The 18520-nt window shown below is 44.5% G+C and overlaps 1 protein-coding gene across 1 annotated transcript in view; it reads left to right on the top strand.

The window, feature by feature from the left end:
- The window catches only part of Scap (SREBF chaperone), a 60499-nt gene that overhangs the window by 21681 nt on the left and 20298 nt on the right, over positions 1-18520 (top strand). Inside the window, exons 2-3 of the mRNA XM_028785394.1 lie at positions 1632-1850; positions 15442-15571. Of these exons, the coding sequence (XP_028641227.1) occupies positions 1729-1850; positions 15442-15571 (252 nt within the window). The 5' untranslated portion in view covers positions 1632-1728. The remainder of the gene's footprint in view (positions 1-1631; positions 1851-15441; positions 15572-18520) is intronic.

Here is an 18520-nt window from a genome sequence, read left to right as displayed (position 1 = left end):
CCTATGATGCTGGACACTCAGCCATTTTAAAGGTCTACTTGAAACAGTTGCTCCAAGTTTGTTGTTTCATGCTGTTGAAAATTAAAGAGACAAGCTGGGCGGTGGTGGCGCACGCCTTTAATCCCAGCACTTGGGAGGCAGAGGCAGGCGGATTTCTGAGTTCGAGAGTTCAAGGCTAGCCTGGTCTACAGAGTGAGTTCCAGGACAGCCAGGGCTACACAGAGAAACCCTGTCTCGAAAAAACAACAACAACAACAAAAACCAAAAAAAAAAAAAAGAAAGAAAATTAAAGAGACAAACTCTTAGGGGAGTTTGCAAACTAGAAACAAGCTTTATTAACAAGTATTACAGAAAAGTAAGAAATTTAAGAAATATGAGAAATTAAGGAAAAGCGATAGAAACTCCTGAAAGAGGAAAGGTTTTTCAAGAGAGGAAGAAGCCACTGAACTTCATAGTGGAGAGGTTTTACAGAGCTGTGGGGAAGACTACATGAAGACCAAGGGGACTACTGTTCTCAGTAGTCTCTGGATTACTGTGGGAGCCAATGGGGGTTCCACAGGATCCACGAGTGTCCCCCTAGCCTGACCCGGGAGATAGGTATGCAGTCACTGTACATGTGCTGCTCTTAGTCAGAGTGACTGAAGCCCCTCTCTGTCCATCAGCAGCTCTGTCAGTTACTCATGTTGACTACTTGCTGTTAGTCACTTAGCCTGTGTTACTACCCTCCAACCTTGCAGGAACCTCAAGTGCTGTTAATTAAACTGAGCTGTGCATTCACATCTAATGGACGGCAGAGTGTTGCTTCTTACCCCAGCCATTTGGAGCTGCAGTCTTTCTTGGTTGACTCATGTCTATCTCCTTGTCTATGGGGTGCTCTGAGGTGATCTTCTGGGCAGAAGCTTCTTCTTAGAAGCCATCCATACTTAAAATATGGTTTGTTTTTATGATTAGCTGCATTAGAAACAAGACATTTGAAAGGATAATGGTGTTTTACATATATTTCTCAATTGCTCCAGGGGTTGAGGTGGAAAGCTGGTGAGAGCCCCATCTCTTATCTGTCTGGATTGCTTATCTTATACCCAACTATAAGTCCACTTACTTAAGTTCCTCAGTGTTCCAGACCTTGCTACATTAACCCTTACTTTTCTTTTTAACACTTAGCTTCTGTTCTCACTGCAGTATAAATGAGGAACTTGCAGTTTTTTTTACCATGACCTCTTTTCCTTTAGTACCAAAAAGAGCTAAGTCCTAGAGCTCTAGGTCAAGAGAGCAGTCCAGAGTCACTTACAAAGGTACCAAGGCTGTGCGTGTGCATGCACCTATATTGGGACTTACATCTCCAGACCCTACATATTCTGAAAGCAGTCTCTAGGCACATAACTGCCCCCTCACCCTAACAGTCCTGGTGTATAGAACCAAGTACTTAGGTTTTTTTTTATGTGCATTGGCATTTTGCTTGCATGCATGTCTGTGTGAGGGCCTTGGATCCCCTAGAATTGGAGTGAGCTTCCATGAGGGTCTGGGAATTGACCCTGGGTCCTCTGGAAGAGCAACCAGTGCTCTTAACTGCTGAGCCATCTCTCCAACCTCTAAGTACTTAATATTACTTTACTTTTCTCCTTTTTGGTTAGGTACCTGCAGATGATGTCTATTGTCATTGGTATCCAGCATCTTCCGGGCTGATCCATGGTCACTCTCCGGGATGGCAACAAGGTGACTTAGCTGAGGATGACCCTGACTGAAAGGCTTCGTGAGAAGATATCTCAGGCCTTCTACAACCATGGGCTGCTCTGTGCATCCTATCCCATTCCCATCATCCTCTTCACAGGACTCTGCATCTTAGCCTGCTGGTATGTTTCCAGTTTGCCCCTTACGTGCTAGAACAGTGTGGTGTGACAATAGATTTCACTATTGAAGGAGGTCTTGGACACTGAGTATCTTTATGTAGTGGGGACTTAATAAGGATACTCACTGGAGCTGCACAGTAGAGAGTTCAAAGGCATTTCCCTTTAGTGTTAGCTCATAGCAAGAGTCTGAGTACTGCAAGGCAACGTGCGTTTGTTTGAACAGCTCTGTGGACACCTTCTACAGGCTGGCTTGACAGGCTTGCTTCTCTTGTCATTTCGCATCTTCTGATCCCTTGTTGCTTCTTGGGGCCTGCTTTGTTATGAGGTCTGTAGTAAAAGCCATGGGTGCTTGTGTTTCTTGCCTGTCTTTACAGGCCTCGTAGAAGCCTGATTGTGACTTTGTAAAATGAGGGGCTTGGTGTAGCATGGCCTTTTGAACCATAAGACATTTTCAGCCATGTAAAGAACCCAGCTTAATATCGCTTTCTCTAGAAAAAAATGTATTTTGCAAGCTTAGGTATGGCTCAGTGGTAGAACTTTGTCTGGTGTGCCCAAAGCTTTAGGTTCAATTCCTAGCATGAAAAAAAAAATTTCCAGCTTCACTTTATACAATGTTATGCTATAAGTCTGGCTCAAGACTGATCCTCCTGTTTTCTTTGTGTGTGTGTGTGTGTGTGTGTGTGTGTGTGTGTGTGTGTGGTTTTTGAGACAGGGTTTCTCTGTGTAGTCCTGTCCTGGAACTTACTCTGTAAACCAGGCTGGCTTTGAACTCAGAAATCCGCCTGCCTCTGCCTCCCGAATGCTGGGATTAAAGGCATGTGACACCACTGCCCGGCTGACCCTCCTGTTATAAATGTTCCCAGACTTTTCTCTAATTTACAGTAAGAAAGATGAGTATCATTCATTGAGGGCTTCCTCCCTTAATTATATTAAGTCAAGAATATAATTCAATTTCTCGTTTGTCCTCTCAATACTTAGGAAACAGTTCAGTTACCTCTTCATTCCACAAAGTGAGTGCAAGTTTAGTGATGTGCCTGGTCCATGCCACTGCCTCTGTTGCCTGCCTCTCTTCATTCTGGCTCAGAGTACATTGGTGTTTAAAATCTACCAAACTGTATCGCATATTATAAAATACTTATAGTAACACATGCTGCATGATGAATTCGGAGTACTGTGAGGAGTACTGGCTATTTAAAAAAACAAGCAAAAAATCAAAATTCTCTGTTAACTGACCTCTTTAGTGTTGTACTTCTCCAGGTCTTGTTTAGAGGGTCAGGCAGGTTTTGAGACATACGGTAGTATCAGAATTGTATGGAATCTTGTAGGATAAGGCAGGTTCTCAGACATGGGGCACTGTCAGAACCATAGGAAGGTAGGCTAAGCATGGGGCTTTCATTGATGAGGTTTTTGGTGAGCCTAAAAATTCACTGCTGTGACAGGTTTCCAAGCCTGGGGACTACACACCAGGAAACACTAAGTTATTTCTGTTTGTATGTACCTGAACTCTACGAGGACCAGACTAGCCTGGAACCCCTGCCTCCCTAGTATAGAGATTAAAGGTGTGTGCCACCACACTAAGCCCCCCAGAAATATTTTTTGAGGATGAACTTAAGCAGTTTCTCCATTTATAGTGCAAGCTACTGGGGTATCTTTAAAAAGTCTTCTTTACATTCTTATTTATTCAGTTTGTGTGCTTGTGTAGAAGTCAGGAGAAAACTCTGTATGCAGCATGTAGGCCTGAAAGATGGAATCAAGTCCATCTTGTCAGCAGGTGCCATGCCCACTGAGCCATCTCAGCAGCCTTAACTGAATGTCTTTTGGCATCTTAACACATTTGGCATGAATAGCACACGGGCTGGTACCTTCAAAAGGCTAACCAGATAGACCTTCTTTTAAGTGCTAGGATCTCTACTCTGGAAGCACAGATCTGTTTTGAAGTCCTGCACAATTTCTTTTTTTTTTTTTTTTTTTTTTTGGTTTTTCAAGACAAGGTTTCTCTGTGTAGCCCTGGCTGTCCTGGAACTCACTCTGTAGACCAGGCTAGCCTCGAACTCTCAAACTCAGAAATCCACCTGCCTCTGCCTCCCAAGTGCTGGGATTAAAGGCGTGCGCCACCACCGCCCGGCCCTGCACAATTTCTTACACCGATACTGGGAGAGAGTTTGAGATTCAGAAGTTCAGTGGACTGGAAGTGGTGTCTGATTTTACAGAGTGACACACTGTCAAGCCTGTAGAACTATGGTTTCTTCATCCGTATAGTATAGGGTGCACTCCAGGGAGTGGCTTTTGTGGTCATTGTTTCCTGAGTGCTTTACCATGTAGGGATTTGGAGATAGTCTGCTTTGTCTGAGCCATGACGTAGAGATGCCCTTACTTCTTTCCCTTCTCCCTGACAGGAGCTCATTGAGATCTTGGACCTGGGCATACAACCCAATGCCATTTTCTATGCTGGGAATTTTTTTCTGTTGTACACTGTGAGGTGCTAGAGGAAGCAAAGCATGGATAGCAGCCAGCTTTAGTAATTGTGTTAGATAGTCAGGTTCCATTTAACTGCTGCTCTTTATCCCTTAGATGAGGTTTGTTAAGACCCAAAGGACCTCTGCACTTACTCTCCCTACTGAGATCCAGTAGCTACCTGAGCTATAGCCATGCAGCTGTGTTTACCCCAGTTCATCACCGCGTCCCCTCTAAGGCACAGAGCAGGACTTGAGGTGGTGACCAATGAGGGCTTACGAATGTACCTTTCTGCCCATCAGGCTGAAGAATCAGGGATTGAGAGGCTGTGTATACAGGAGTCAGGCTCCTCAGACAGCACCAGGGGTCTGATTTTCTTTTCTAAGTTGATGCTGAGGTGTCAGTGATTGAAAGCTGAGGATACTCCTTCAAATAGCCTTAGTGCTGAGCCTTGTAAGTGGATTTTGGTAAAGTCTCTCCTGCCTGGTACCTAAGTGTAGTAACTGCTAACTCCCTCCCCTGGGAAAATCTGATGAAACTTGTAGCAAATAGATATTGTAGCAAAAGTTGTATTTATATTTCCTAGAGGTTAGGCTACTACCCAAGGGGATGGCCCAGCACCGAGGGTGACTATGCCTTAGACCTTCCCTGGTGTGTGTGTTGACGGGAGGGGGCCGTACACTGTGAGGACAGGACAAGGGTACAGGACGTAGAACCCAGCTCAGAGGTTGGTATCACGATGAAGGTGTGCTAAACCTCTTGAGGATGGCAGTCTTGCAGGAATTTAAGAACAGATTTGATCCCTTTCCCTCTTGCTTTTCCTTTCAGGAGAGTGACTGGTACCTTCAGCTGGGAATCTCAGCTGTAGTGGCCTGTCTTCTCAACAGTTTTGTCCCTTTCTGTCGACACTTCAGGTTGTTCTATGATTACCTTTGGGGTCACAAAGTGGCCTATGTAACAGCTTGCCTCTTTGTCTGCTTAGATATTTATATGTTCTTTTCATAATAAGAAAAGAAAATCAGAGTAACTTAAGTCTGTCTGTGCTTGCGGTTAGGTCAGCCAGAGTGGCTGAGATCAAAGTTTCAAAGCACACTAACCTCTGCTCTAAAGCCTGAACTCTGGAGGGGCCCAGCGGCCAGCTCCTTAGACCTGTTCCATGATACCGGCCAGTTGAACATTCAAAGCAAGAACTCCTCTTCTGGTCTTACAAACAGCCCCTGTTAAAAAACAAACACAAAAAACCAACAGCACACAACTCCCCAAAGCTTGTAGGAAATCACAGACTGCTTTATTGCTCACAGTTTACTCAAGAAGAAAGGTAAAGTAGGAGGAAAACCCTTGATCTCTTTACTTCCCAACTCTCCTAGCTTTGTTTGTTTCAACCGTGGGAAGTAGGGGATGAGTCCGTGAGCTGGGTTTTGGGTCACACTTGTAGTCACAGTGCTTAGGAGGCAGAGGTGGGTAGTTCAAGGCCAACCTGCTCTGCATAGCAAGTTCCAGGCCAGCCAGGGCTGTTCAGTGAGACCTTGTCTCATAAACAAAAGCAAAAGGCTGGAGAGATGGCTCAGCACTTACGAGCACTTGCTGCTCTTCCCCAGGACCCAGGTCTGATTCCTATCACTCCCATGGCTGCTCACAACCATCTGTGACTCCAGCTGCGGGGGCTCCTCAGGCCTGTTCTGTGAGCACCAGACACCCAAGCACTGCACAAACACATATGCAGGCAAAACACCTGTACAAAAGATTAATTAATTAAAAAAAATAGATAGCTGAGAATTGGTGCCACACAACCTTAATCCTAGTACTTGGGAGGCAGAGGCAGGTAGATCTCTTGTTCAAGGCCAGCCTGGTCTACAGAGTTAAGTTACAGGATAGTCAGGACTACATAGAGAAACCCTGACTTGAAAAACAAAGAAAAACAAAACAAAACAAACAAAAAAAAAAACAACAGAATGAGAATCTGGATCTCCCACCTTTGTTATCTCTAGGAAGGTGTCTCATGTGACATCTTCTTTGATCATTTCTTGGCTTCGGTGTCTCCAGTGTCTCCTAATCTCAGCAGAGATAACTGGAGAGTGAGAACGGGAAGAGTGGGGAGCTAGGCAGTCTGTGTGGTTGACGGTCTCACTCTTACGTGAAAATGCAGGGATGCTTATTCAAAAAGCAGGAGGAAAATACCACGGGCAATATTAGAATACACTTGATTGGGAGCAGGGAACAGGCTAGAATGTCTATGTGGGCTGCTGTCCTGGAGACACCCCTGTGCCCACTCTGCCTTGCTTTTGTACTCAGTCTTCTGCCAGAGTGTCACAGCAGATACAGCACCTGGGCAGGGAGGAAGTGGGTTCTGGGATTCAAGGGACAGGGTAGCTGGTGGCTGAGACCTGACCCTGCACTTCAAGGCCACAATGTACCTCACTGTTCTACCTGTCTTCATTTATAAAACAGAAGTTTTAGGTTGGGCTTCCTCTGAGACAAGCCTTCGAGCTTGAGTAAGTTATATACAAGATGAGATGAGCACGAGCCGGAGATAGCAGGGAGGCCTGTCATCCAGCAGCTTCTCACCCTGAGCGCTGGGGCACTGTAAACAGACCTCACAGCACTCTCCCTGGGGGCCCAGCTAGGAATTCTATATTCCATAAAGGGTCAGATATGAAAGATTTTAAGCTTTTCAGTACACCCATCTGTTATATTACCTTGTTGTTGTTTTTTTTAATTGCTATTTGTTTGTTTTATATAACCCTTTAAAAATATGAGAAAATACTTTTAAAAAATTCTTTTTTTTTTTTTAAAGATTTATTTATTTATTTATTTTATTTATGAGTACAATGTTACACTGTCACTGCCTTCGGACACACCAGAAGAGGGCATCCAATCTCATTATGGATGGTTGTGAGCCACCATGTGGTTGCTGGGATTTGAACTCAGGACCTCTGGAAGAGCAGTCAGTGCTCTTAACCGCTGAGCCATCTCTCCAGCCCCCTTAAAAAATTCTTAATTGACAGACTGAAAAAAAAAAGCAGGCCATGGTAGTTTGTGCCTAGTATGCACAGAACACCAAAAACCAAATAAAAATAGGCCATCGCTAGATTTGGCTTCTGGGCTGTACTCTTCCAACTCCTAGTCTTTAAGCAGCAGCGTTAGCCATTGAGTGGGAGCTGTATCCAGTTAGCACTGACCTCCAGTACTCATGGCCTGAGTACTGAGGCTCACCGAGGAGACAAGCCCCTCTAGCAGCAGCAGAACATTTTCAGGCAAAGAGGGGCAAGTAGTGGCTGTTGAAAGTTGGGCCAGCATACCAGAAAGAACAGATATCTTCTGTGGCCAGATGTAGGCTATACAGGGATAGCAGCAGAAGCATGTGGCCCACAGGGGTGCAGGGTATCTATCAGTCAGGACTGAGTAAGAGAGGGATTCTGGTACTAATAGGGCCCTGTAAGCTACACAAGAGGAGTCTGAACTTTAGTCCAAAACTGCTTATATACAAGGAAATGGTTTGAGGGCTACAATCAGGGAGTCTAGTTGGCCATGGCAGTGTATGCCTAGATATGCATAGAGTATCAAAAGTTCAAGGCTAGCCTGGGAAACTTACTGAGACCCTGTTTCAAAATAAAAGGTAAAAAGAGGGCTGAGAGCCGGGCGGTAGTGGCGCACACCTTTAATCCCAGCACTTGGGAGGCAGAGGCAGGTGGATTTCTGAGTTCGAGGCCAGCCTGGTCTACAGAGTGAGTTCCAGGACAGCCAGGGCTACACAGAGAAACCCTGTCTCAAAAAACAAAAACAAAAAAAAAAAAAGAGGGCTGAGAATATAGCTTATTGCTAAAGCCCTCTCCTGCTTTGTGCAGGGCCCTAGGTTCAATACTGCCATGATAACAGTGAAGGAGAAACTAGTACATTTCTTTAGATAAACAAAAGCTGAGTGAGTGGTGATTTCAGTTATTTCACCTTTAAGTCAGCTGATATTTTCTTAGGATTGCCATATATGCTGTTGAATCCCTGTTTTATTCTCAGCTGGGTGTAGGATATAGTCTTTCAGTCCCAGCACTTGGGAGGCAGAAGCAAGCAGAGCTCTGTGAGTTTGAGTCTAGCTCTATAGAGAGAGCCTGTCTTTAAAAACAAACAAACAAACAAACAAACAAACAAACAAACATTATTCTGGGCTGGCAAATTGACTCCACAGGTAGTGGTATGTGTCACCAAGTCTAATATCCTGAGTTTAATGCCCATGACCCACGTGGTAGAAAAAAGAGCCACTTCCTAGAAATTGTCCTCTGACCTGTACCTACATATACACACGCAGTGAGGGGTGCGCACACACACACACACACACACACAAATAAATGTAAAGTTGTAAAACACCATTCAGAGTAGGCCATTATATATTTAAACGTCAATTGTAAGTCCCTAGGGTGACTCCCAATAACTTGTAAACAGACGGAGCGTGGAGGACGTTGCTCAGCGGCGAGCACTCACATGTGTGAGGCACTAAGTTCAAGCTCCAGTCCACAAAAACTAAAACCTGTCTGAGCAGATATAGTGGTATATACCCAGAATCCTACACTCAGGAGGTGGAGATAGGAGGATCAAGAATGCAACACCAGGTTTTGAAGAGATGGGTCAGTGCTTAAAAGCAATTGCTCTTATAGAGGACCCGTGTTGGCAGCTAACCGTTGTCTGTAATTCAGTTATAGAAAGACCAGATGCCCTCTTATCAGCTCTTCTGACATGTACACACATACCATACAGATTTATATACAAGCATAAAACCCAGACACATAAAATAAAAGTAAATCTTGGGAAAATTTCAATACCATCCTCAGCTCTGCAGGAATTTTGAGGCCAGCTTAGGCTGTGAGACCCTTTCTCAGCCCCCTCAGCCCACATAAACATCTATAGAAAAGGAGAGCAGGGAAGCAACACGGCTCACCTGAAAGTCAGTGACTAAATGATATTTTCTCAAGGAAAGTTTTCTCCAAATAATAGGCCTGGCTGTAACTCACTCTGTAGACCAGGCTGGCCTTGAACTCAGATTCACCTGCCTTTGCCTCCCCAGTGCTGAGATTAAAGGTGTGTGCCAGCACTGTGCAGCTAAATAATTTTTAAGGCAAAAGTTAGTAATGGAAGAATTAAGGAACAGAAACCAAATAATATATAGAAAATATACGGCAGCCAACAACCATTTGTAACTTCAGTTTTAGGGGATCTGGCATCTTCACATCTTTAGGGGATTTGGCACAGACAAAACACCAATGTACGCCAGGCAGTGGTGGCACACGCCTTTAATCCCAGCACTTGGGAGGCAGAGGCAGGCGGATTTCTGAATTTGAGCCAGCCTGGTCTACAGAGTAAGTTCCAGGACAGCCAGGGCTACACAGAGAAACCCTGTCTCGAAAAATCAAAACAAACAAAACAAACAAACAAAACAACAACGACAAAAACAAACAAACAAACAACCCACCATTGTACATAGAATAAAAATAATTTAAAAAGGAAAATCAATTTTAGTAAAGAGGAGAGGCTGGTAGATTAAACAAGAGCTATCTGAATGCCTTCTACAGGACGCTTTAGGCAACGAAATAGGGGCTGGAGCAATGGCTCGGTGGTGTAGAGCACTGGCTGCCCTTGCAGAGGACAAAGGTTTAATTCCCAGCACCCATGTGGCAGCTCACAACTGTCTGTAGGTCCGGTTCTAGGGTGTCTAACATCCTCTTCTCTTCTGGCCTTCATAAACACTGCACATATGTGCTGTGTAGACATGCATGCAGGCAAAACACCATATGCATAAGATAAAAATAAATTCCCTGAGGCTGGAGAGATGGCTCAGTGGTTAAGAGCACTGGCTGCTTTTCCAGAGGACCTGGGTTCAATTCCCAGCACTCACCTGTGGTGCACAGAAATACAAGCAAAGTATATGTTCAGGCAAACATTCATACATAAAATAAAAATAAATAAAATCTTGAAAATTTTAAAATAAAAATAAATTACCATATAGATAGGCACTATAGTTTAAATATAAGATCACAAAGAGATAGAAAATGCTCTGCTAGAAAGAGATGTTACACCAAATAGTATCCGAAGGAGAGCCAGAAAGGCTTTATTATTCTCATACAGTAAACGTCAAAGTTATAAAAGGCAAGGGACATAAAGGTGATAATCGTTCTATAAAGGAAGATCTAATAGCAGTAAGCATGCACAACTGACCACAGAATCCCCAGACAGACCAGTTACAGTAATGGTGGTGATTGCAATCTACTTCAACAATGGACACGACATAGGAGGATCAAGAGTTTGGCAGCCTCAACTGTGTTCAAGAAGTTCAAGGTCAGCCTAGGCTACATGATATTTACCTCAAAATAAACAAGCAAAACGCCTCAAAACATAAAAAGCAACAACCAGCTAAGGTCATTAAGGAAACAGGCTGAATGCAACTGTTAGAGCAATAAGCATACACAGAGCCCTCCGCCCGCAGCCGCAGAGCGCACCATTGCTGAGCGCACAGGCGGAGCGGGCGGAGCGGGCGGAGCGGGCGGACCGGGTGGAGGCTGCAGACAGATGTGAAGCTTTAAAGTTACAAACAAAAAGTCTCCCCCCACCCCCTTTTTTTCTGATCAAGGCTCAAAGTTTAATATTCAGCACTGTGGTTATATAGGGGAAGCCCACCTGAAGCTGTCCTTTGTTTCAGCTGGATAATGTAAAAAGTTCCTTTTTGATTACAGTGGAAATAAACCAAAGTAAGATCAGCAACAGAAAGAAAACAAGAGACTTCACAAATCTGTAGAAATTAAAACTATTGGATCAAAGAAATGAGAAGCTAGAGAATATGAAAATAATATGAAGATGAAATATGAGAAGTTGAGATGATGCAAATAAAAATTACAACACACTGCCAAACAAAAACAGAGGCTTAAAATCTTACAAGATAGCCTGGAGGTGGTATTGCACACCTTTAACCCCAGAACTCAGGAGGTAGTGACAGGCAGATCTCCTTGAGTTTGAGGTCAGTCTAGTCTACAGAGTGAATCCCAGGACAGTCAGGGCTACACAGAGAAACCCTATCTCAAAAATCAAGAAAAAAAAATTTACAACACACCAAAATACAATATACTGTAAGCAGGTCTTTCTTGGGTCTCAGTTCTTCCTGGGTGAGCCCTGTCAACCTATACTGGTAGGAAAATGCCCAGAGCTGAAAGGAAACAGTGTTTGGAAAACCTGTTTCTGGGGACCTACAGGCAGTGGCAGAGCATGTGCTTAACAGCGGGACAAGGCATTGGGGCATCCTGACTGCCCAGGTGCCCACGAGAAGCTGACAGATGCACAGACTAATAGATTAAGGTACCTCTGGAAGGATGGCCCTTGAGTTTAAGGCGACCATGAGAGTGGTGGCCTAAAGGACTGTGGTGGTTAGGTGACAGACGGGAACAATGATGAGTGTAGAAATCAAATTAACAGGAAGTTGTCAGGGAAGTCTGTAGCATGGAGTAACCTGGCCCTAATTCTCAGTTCTGAATCTGCACATAAACCCTCAGGTGTGGCTTGAGGTCTTCCCTACTTCCTGAGTGAGTCTCCTTCCCTCTTGCCTAATGCCGTCTAAAGCCCACCTGGCCTGTTTTTGTTCTCCAACTGCAATGTAAATTTTGAGAGCAGAGATCTTGTCTGTCTTGTGCATCTCTGGGCCTTGCGCAATGTCTGGCCCTGAGTTCATGCTCAAATATTTGTTGAAAGAAGGACTACTGAGAAAACAACCAGGCTGGTTGCCTGTTAGTGGTGACACAGCTGCCAGGGCTGAGCAATCAGGAAGCCATGTCCAGAAAGGAGGCAGAAGCAAACTACAGATTTCTCTGCCAAGGAAACTCCACTCTTGCCAGTCACACACTCCTGGTTAGGCATGTCTTGGATTGTAGCGTAGCAGCTAGAGAGGAAAACAGATCTTTATGTCCTCCTCTTCAGTCTCTTTGACACAGGGTGTTCTATGCATCCTGAGCTGTCTTGGAACTTACTATGTGGCCTAGGCTGGCCTCAAATTTATGATCTTGCTTCCTACTGCTTCCCAAGTACTGGGATTACAAACATGTGGTATCACACTCACCCCCAAATGTGCTTTCATGTTGTCTTTGTTTATAGTTCCATTTAAATACTGTATCATTGTGAAGCTCACTACTTGGTTTGGAATTGGTTGGTAGCTGAATGATAACTTAATCATTCTTGGTCTTCTCTATAAATGGAGACTTCCATTTTTATTATAGATTGTGGCGCTTGCCTCCTACAGAGAAGTATTTTTATAGCTAATACACTTTAAATGCTTAGAATAGTTCTGGCACAGGGCTGGAGAGATGGCTCAGCAATTAGAAGAACTTTCTGCTCTTCCAGAGGACAAAGGTTTGGTTCCCACACGCACATGGCCGCTAACTACCATATGTAACTCCAGTTCCAGGGAATCTAGTGGCCTCTTCTGGCTTCTGTAGGTACTGTTTGCATGTGGTGTATAGACATACATGTTAGCAAAATACACATGTGCATAAAATAGAAATAAATCTTTAAAAAATGGTTTCTAGCACATATTAAGCCTCATATAAGAGGTTCCATTATTTTTTTTTAAAGATTTATTTATTTTATTTATGAGTACACTGTAGCTGTCTTCAGACACACCAGAAGAGGGCATCGAATCTCATTATGGGTGGCTGTGAGCCGCCATGTGGTTGCTGGGATTTGAACTCAGGACCTCTGGAAGAGCAGTCAGTGCTCTTAACCGCTGAGCCATCTCTCCAGCCCAAGAGGTTCCATTATTATTATTATTATTATTATTTGCCTTCTCCCTTGGGCTTCTGCCTACGAGGCCTAAAAATTAAAGGCAGATAGAAAAATACATGCGTGTAAACCAAAACTCAAGAGCTACAGACAACATCAGCATCACATAAAACAACCCAAACCACCTATCTAGGCATGCACGGTGCTACACACCTATAAATCCCAGCATCTAGGAGGCTAAGGATGTGGGTTTAAGGCCAGGTTGGACTTCATAGGAAGATTGAGTCTCAAAACAAATAATAATTATAATCACCTTCCTTCCTTCTTTCCTTCCTTCTTTCCTTCCTTCCTTCCTTGGAAGCTGTGGTAAGCAAGATTACCTCTAGATTTTTTTTTTATTTACAAAATTTTTATATTTATATGTTTGTCTGCCCGAGTGATTGCCACGTGTTTGAGTGCCAAAGGAAGCCAGGAAATCCCCTGGAGTTGAAGTTACAGATAAATGTGAGCCGATAAGTGCCAGGGACTGAGCTCAGACCGTCTGGGAAAGCAGAGAACGTTCTTACTGCTGAGCCGTCTCTCCAGTCTTCACAGCCTTATTCTCAATCACTTCAACTAGAAACAGCCAAGTGTCCCTTGCCAGGGAAGCAGACATGTGTACTATAATTATTCATTCAGTGGGATACTCCATGCCCGTGATGTCAGGGCCTTTATTGTCATGCTAGGGGTTTAACACAAGGCTTAGGCATGCTAGCAAGCACTCTACTACTGAGTGACATCTCCAGTCTAATATGTGTCCGTAAAAATGAGTGGCTCACTGCTGGGCAGTGGTGGCACATGCTTTAATCCCAGCACTCGGGAGGCAGAGGCAGGGGGATCTCTGAGTTTGCAGCCAGCCTGGTCTACACAGAGAGTTCCACGATAGTCAGGGCTACACAGCGAAACCCTGTCTCAAAAAAAACAAAAACAAAGAACGAGTGGCTCTGCATGTACTAACGATGAATACAACAGATACTTACATATATAACAGATACTTACATATATAACAGATACTTACTGAACCACTTACAGTAAAGCACATAAACAGGGTGGATAGCTTTTGTTTTGTTTTGTTGTTTCGAGACAGGGTTTCTCTGTGTAGCCCTGGCTGTCCTGGAACTCACTCTGTAGACCAGGCTGGCCTCGAACTCAGAAATCCGCCTGCCTCTGCCTCCCAAGTGCTGGGATTAAAGGCGTGCGCCGCCACCGCCCGGCATAACTTATTTTTATATTATGCTCAAAAATAGGCAAAGCTGGGCTGGCAAGACAGCTCAGTGGGTAAAGAGTGTTTGCTGCTAAGCCTGACAGCTTGAGGTCAATCCCTAGAATCCACATAGAACAAGGGATGAAAGAACCAGCTTCTGCAAGCTGTCCTCTGACCTCCACACATGCCTGGAAGGTGCACCCTACACAGATAAGCAAACGGATGTAAAAGAGAGAAAACTGTGGTTGGTGTGTGGCTGCATGGTAGGACATACACATAGAAGTACGAGTCTCAGCACCAAAAACAAAGGAAAAGCAAAATGACTCTGTAGTGGGAGGGACTGTCTGCCGAGGGGGGGTGTTGATGGCATGTGCTCAGGGGTGTCTTCTGAGGGTCTGGACATTTCTGTAGCTTGATCTAGGTGGTGATTAGTTACAGATTTGTTTGTAGATGGTGACTGTACACCTGATGTGATGTGTCATACTCCATGTAAGTTGCTTCCTCTTTTGTCTGTTGTCTTGTTTTCAGGGTACCATCTCAGTGTTTTATCACAAGAAGGCCTCAAATTTGCCACCCTCTTACATAGTTTATTTCTGGATATTAAAAAAAAAATTTAAGTGAAACATGAAACAAAATAAACAAAATACACATGTATTTCATAGCTTGCTGACGTGAGGCCAGTTTCTTTACGTGTGATGGACCCATTGACTTCTGCGGCAGGGACTGTGTGATCCCCACCCTCAGGGTATCTTGCACAATTTTATGATCCGTCCCTTTAAATAGAGCAGTTCCTCAGCTGTCTGAACCAGAATTTGTATCCTCTCCCCTAGTTTTTTTTTTTTTAATCATATGTCTGATTGATAAGATTTTGCTTTTAACATCTTGTCTAAAGTCTCAGAAAGCATTCAGCCAGCCTGTTATACTAGTTGTGCTTCTTTGTAGGTTTTGTGGCTAAAATATGTTAGAAAATTCTGATCTCGAAGATATCTGAATTTCAGCTCTGAAATTCTGTGGGGAATAAAATGAACTTTTTACACAGTTCTGGCAAAGGGGATGGATGCACTTGGAATTGCAGTGGCCCCCGTGTCACCACCGTCTCATAGACCCTGCCTCTCAGAAGTCCTTATTCTCTCTCCTTTTCCTTCTCCCCAGCTACCCGCTACTGAAGCTCCCCTTGCCTGGAACGGGACCCGTGGAATTCTCCACGCCTGTGAAGGGTTACTCGCCCCCGCCTGTGGACTCTGACCACAAACAAGGAGAGCCCAGTGAACAGCCAGAGTGGGTAGGTGCTCAGCTCCTCACTGAGGAGAGCCCAAGCCGAGAGCTGATTGGTGGAGGCAGGCTCGGCAAGTGACAGCAAGAGTGGTCAGCTTCAGACTAGTGAGTTCATGTGCTCACCTGCTTGACAAAGGCACCGGGAGTGTCTAGTTGTACACTTAATGAGTAACCTTTGTTGAAAGAAAACAATGACGCACAAGTGTGAGTGTCCTAGAAAACCGAGGGGTGACCAGCTGGACCCAGGTTCATACCCGGCCTATTCACACACCATGTGCAGAGACAGATTGTCTAGTCTTTGATCCTAGGTAGTCATGGGAACAGCAGAGCATTCCCAGAGTGAGCCTGATTTTCTCAGATCAATAAGGAATTTTTTTCAATCTTCATAATCCAGTTAAGAGGTTTTAAAAGTACAGTTTTTTGTTTTTGTTTTTTTTTTTTAAAACTAGAAGGAAAGTTGGAGCCCAAAGTACTTAAGGGTTTCAGTTACTTAATCTGTGAGGGTCAATACTGGGTTAGACCTCTTTGCTCCCTCAGTCCTACTGGCCTGGACTGGACTGTTGTCAGTTGATGAGCTCTGAGCTGAGCATTGATATGAGAAAGTCTAGTTGAAGGCCGAGACTTGGTACCTCACTCACTGTGACTTCTGTACTTGCTATTTGAAGCTCAGAAGCTTGCCCAGCTCATGTTTGGATCTTACCTACCATGTAAGGACAGTGTGCCTGTCCCTTATGTCTTGTGCTGTGGCTCCATAAGTTGGTGCCAAGCTTGCTTAGTCTCTTGAGAAAAAGCAAAGCTCGGGACAGAGCTCCTCTTCCCCACCTCTCACAGGATGGCACCTTTCCCCACTTCACCCTGGTTATTGCCAGCTCACTAGTTAGGCGTTTGATTCTCCTATTGCTGAACTGTGACACCCTGGTGAGAGGGTTGTGTTACAGCTACACATTGTGTCAGTGAGAAATACACACCTGTGTGTTCCAGGCCTCTGCCTCTGACCGCCAGAGGATGAGTGATCTGAAGCTGGCAGATACTACTTGTGGGCTAAAGAGATGGCTCAGTTGTTAAAGAGTTCTCTGGGCACACATCAGGTGGCTCACAAACACCCGTAACTCTAGCTCCAGGAGACCTGATACTCTCTGGCCCTCAGAGAATCTTCACACATGTGGTGCACATAAATTCATACAGGCACACACATATATAAAAAAAAACCCCTCTAAATTAAATATCCTCCATGTCCCAGCTTAGCCATTGGTTCATAATGAGTTCTTCATGATATAAATATTTTACCATCATTAGCTGCCTAATATAGTTCTACTAAATATGAACTGATGATACTTAAGTCTCATTTATGGCTGTTTCTGGACTGGTAGAGCTCAGTGGGCCTGTGTATACAGGATAGAGGTATCTGTGGGCTTCCCTCAGAACCTTTCACTGGACTCAGATGGTGGCAGTGAGCAGGTGTGCAGTGCAGCTTAAGGTCTAGACAGTCAGAGAACTATTTAGTTCTGTCTCTGATGCGCTCCATCCCCTGCGGGATGGAAGAGACTCAGAGCTGGGTGCAGTAGCCAATCTCATGGACTCAGTGGCGAGTTACCACACTCAGATTGCTGTGTCTGATAAAAATACAAGCCCACAATAGAGTGAGAACCATTTCAATTATAAGGAGTAGAAAACCTAACTCAGGCAGGGCGGTGGTGGCGCACACCTTTAATCCCAGCACTTGGGAGGCAGAGGCAGGCAGATTTCTGAGTTCAAGAGTTCAAGGCTAGCCTGGTCTACAGAGTGAGTTTCAGGACAGCCAGGGCTACACAGAGAAACCCTGTCTCGAAAAACTGAAAAAAAAAAAAAGAAAAGAAAAGAAAAAGAAAACCTAACTCAAAGCAGAGTAAGTTAAAAGCAAGTCTTCACTCCAGTAACTAACTCCCCGGCAGGGGCAGAATGCCGTCTACACTACCAGGAGGTGCTCGGGGCTCCATCTCAGATCTGTTCTCTTCAGATCAGCTTCATCTTTATCGTTCTAACAGTGACTGTAGGAGCTTCTGCCCTGTGTTTGTGCAACAGCAAATCTAGTGGATGATGGGCGTTCATTCCCAAAGCCTATTTGCCAGGATAGCTGCTGTGTGCTGATGTCATTACTGGCCACACAGGCAGATTGTGGCGTCTGGAGAAGGAGTTGAAGGCCTGGGTGCTGGAGGGCATAGCAGCCACACCCATCCCCACCAGAGAGCTGCAGCCTCTGTCTTCCCTCTGCCCTGTTGTTGTTTTAGAGTGCACCAGGATGACAGCTATGGAGACAGCTAGAGGTGCTAGCCCTTGAGGAGATCTCACCCTGGTCGTACAGATAAGGCAGAGGTTTTTAAAGTTTGAAATACATGTCTCAGCCTCATGGTAGAGGTGGAGATGCTGAGGGATGGCTCAGTGGTTAGAGATGCTTGTTGTTCTTGAAGATGGCCTGAGTTCTATTCCAACACCCACACCAGGCAGCAGATAACCATGTGTAACTCCAGTTCTAGGAGACCCTCTGCAGGCGCCTACACACACCTGGAACACATAAACTTACATATATATGCACAAATTAAAAAAAAAAAAAGCCAGGCAGTGGTGATACATGCCTTAGGAGGCAGAGGCAGGCTGAATTCTTGTGAGTTCAAGGCCAGCCTGGTCTTTAAGAGTAAGTTTCAGTTCAAGCAAGGGCTACACAGAAAAACCCTGTCTAGAGAGAGAGAGAGAGAGAGATGGGCCCCAAGAACTTTTGATGGTCAATGCTGGAACAGTTTTGGCATCACAATAAAGGAGTATTGACTTATATGCATATGTTTATACTCTCAAATAAATGGTAAAATACTTGTAAGTCTATACTAAATCCACATAATTAACTGACTTAATAAAATAAATAGGGACAGTAAGCAAATCCTTGGGCAGAAAAATTCATAATCCTCCCCCCCTTTTTTTTTTT

Source organism: Grammomys surdaster, unplaced genomic scaffold (genome assembly GCF_004785775.1).
Source record: "Grammomys surdaster isolate TR1022 unplaced genomic scaffold, NIH_TR_1.0 125216, whole genome shotgun sequence".
Classification (NCBI taxonomy): domain Eukaryota; kingdom Metazoa; phylum Chordata; class Mammalia; order Rodentia; family Muridae; genus Grammomys; species Grammomys surdaster.
The sequence above is the reverse complement of the archived record's forward strand: the minus strand, read 5'-3'. Positions and strand labels throughout refer to the sequence as shown.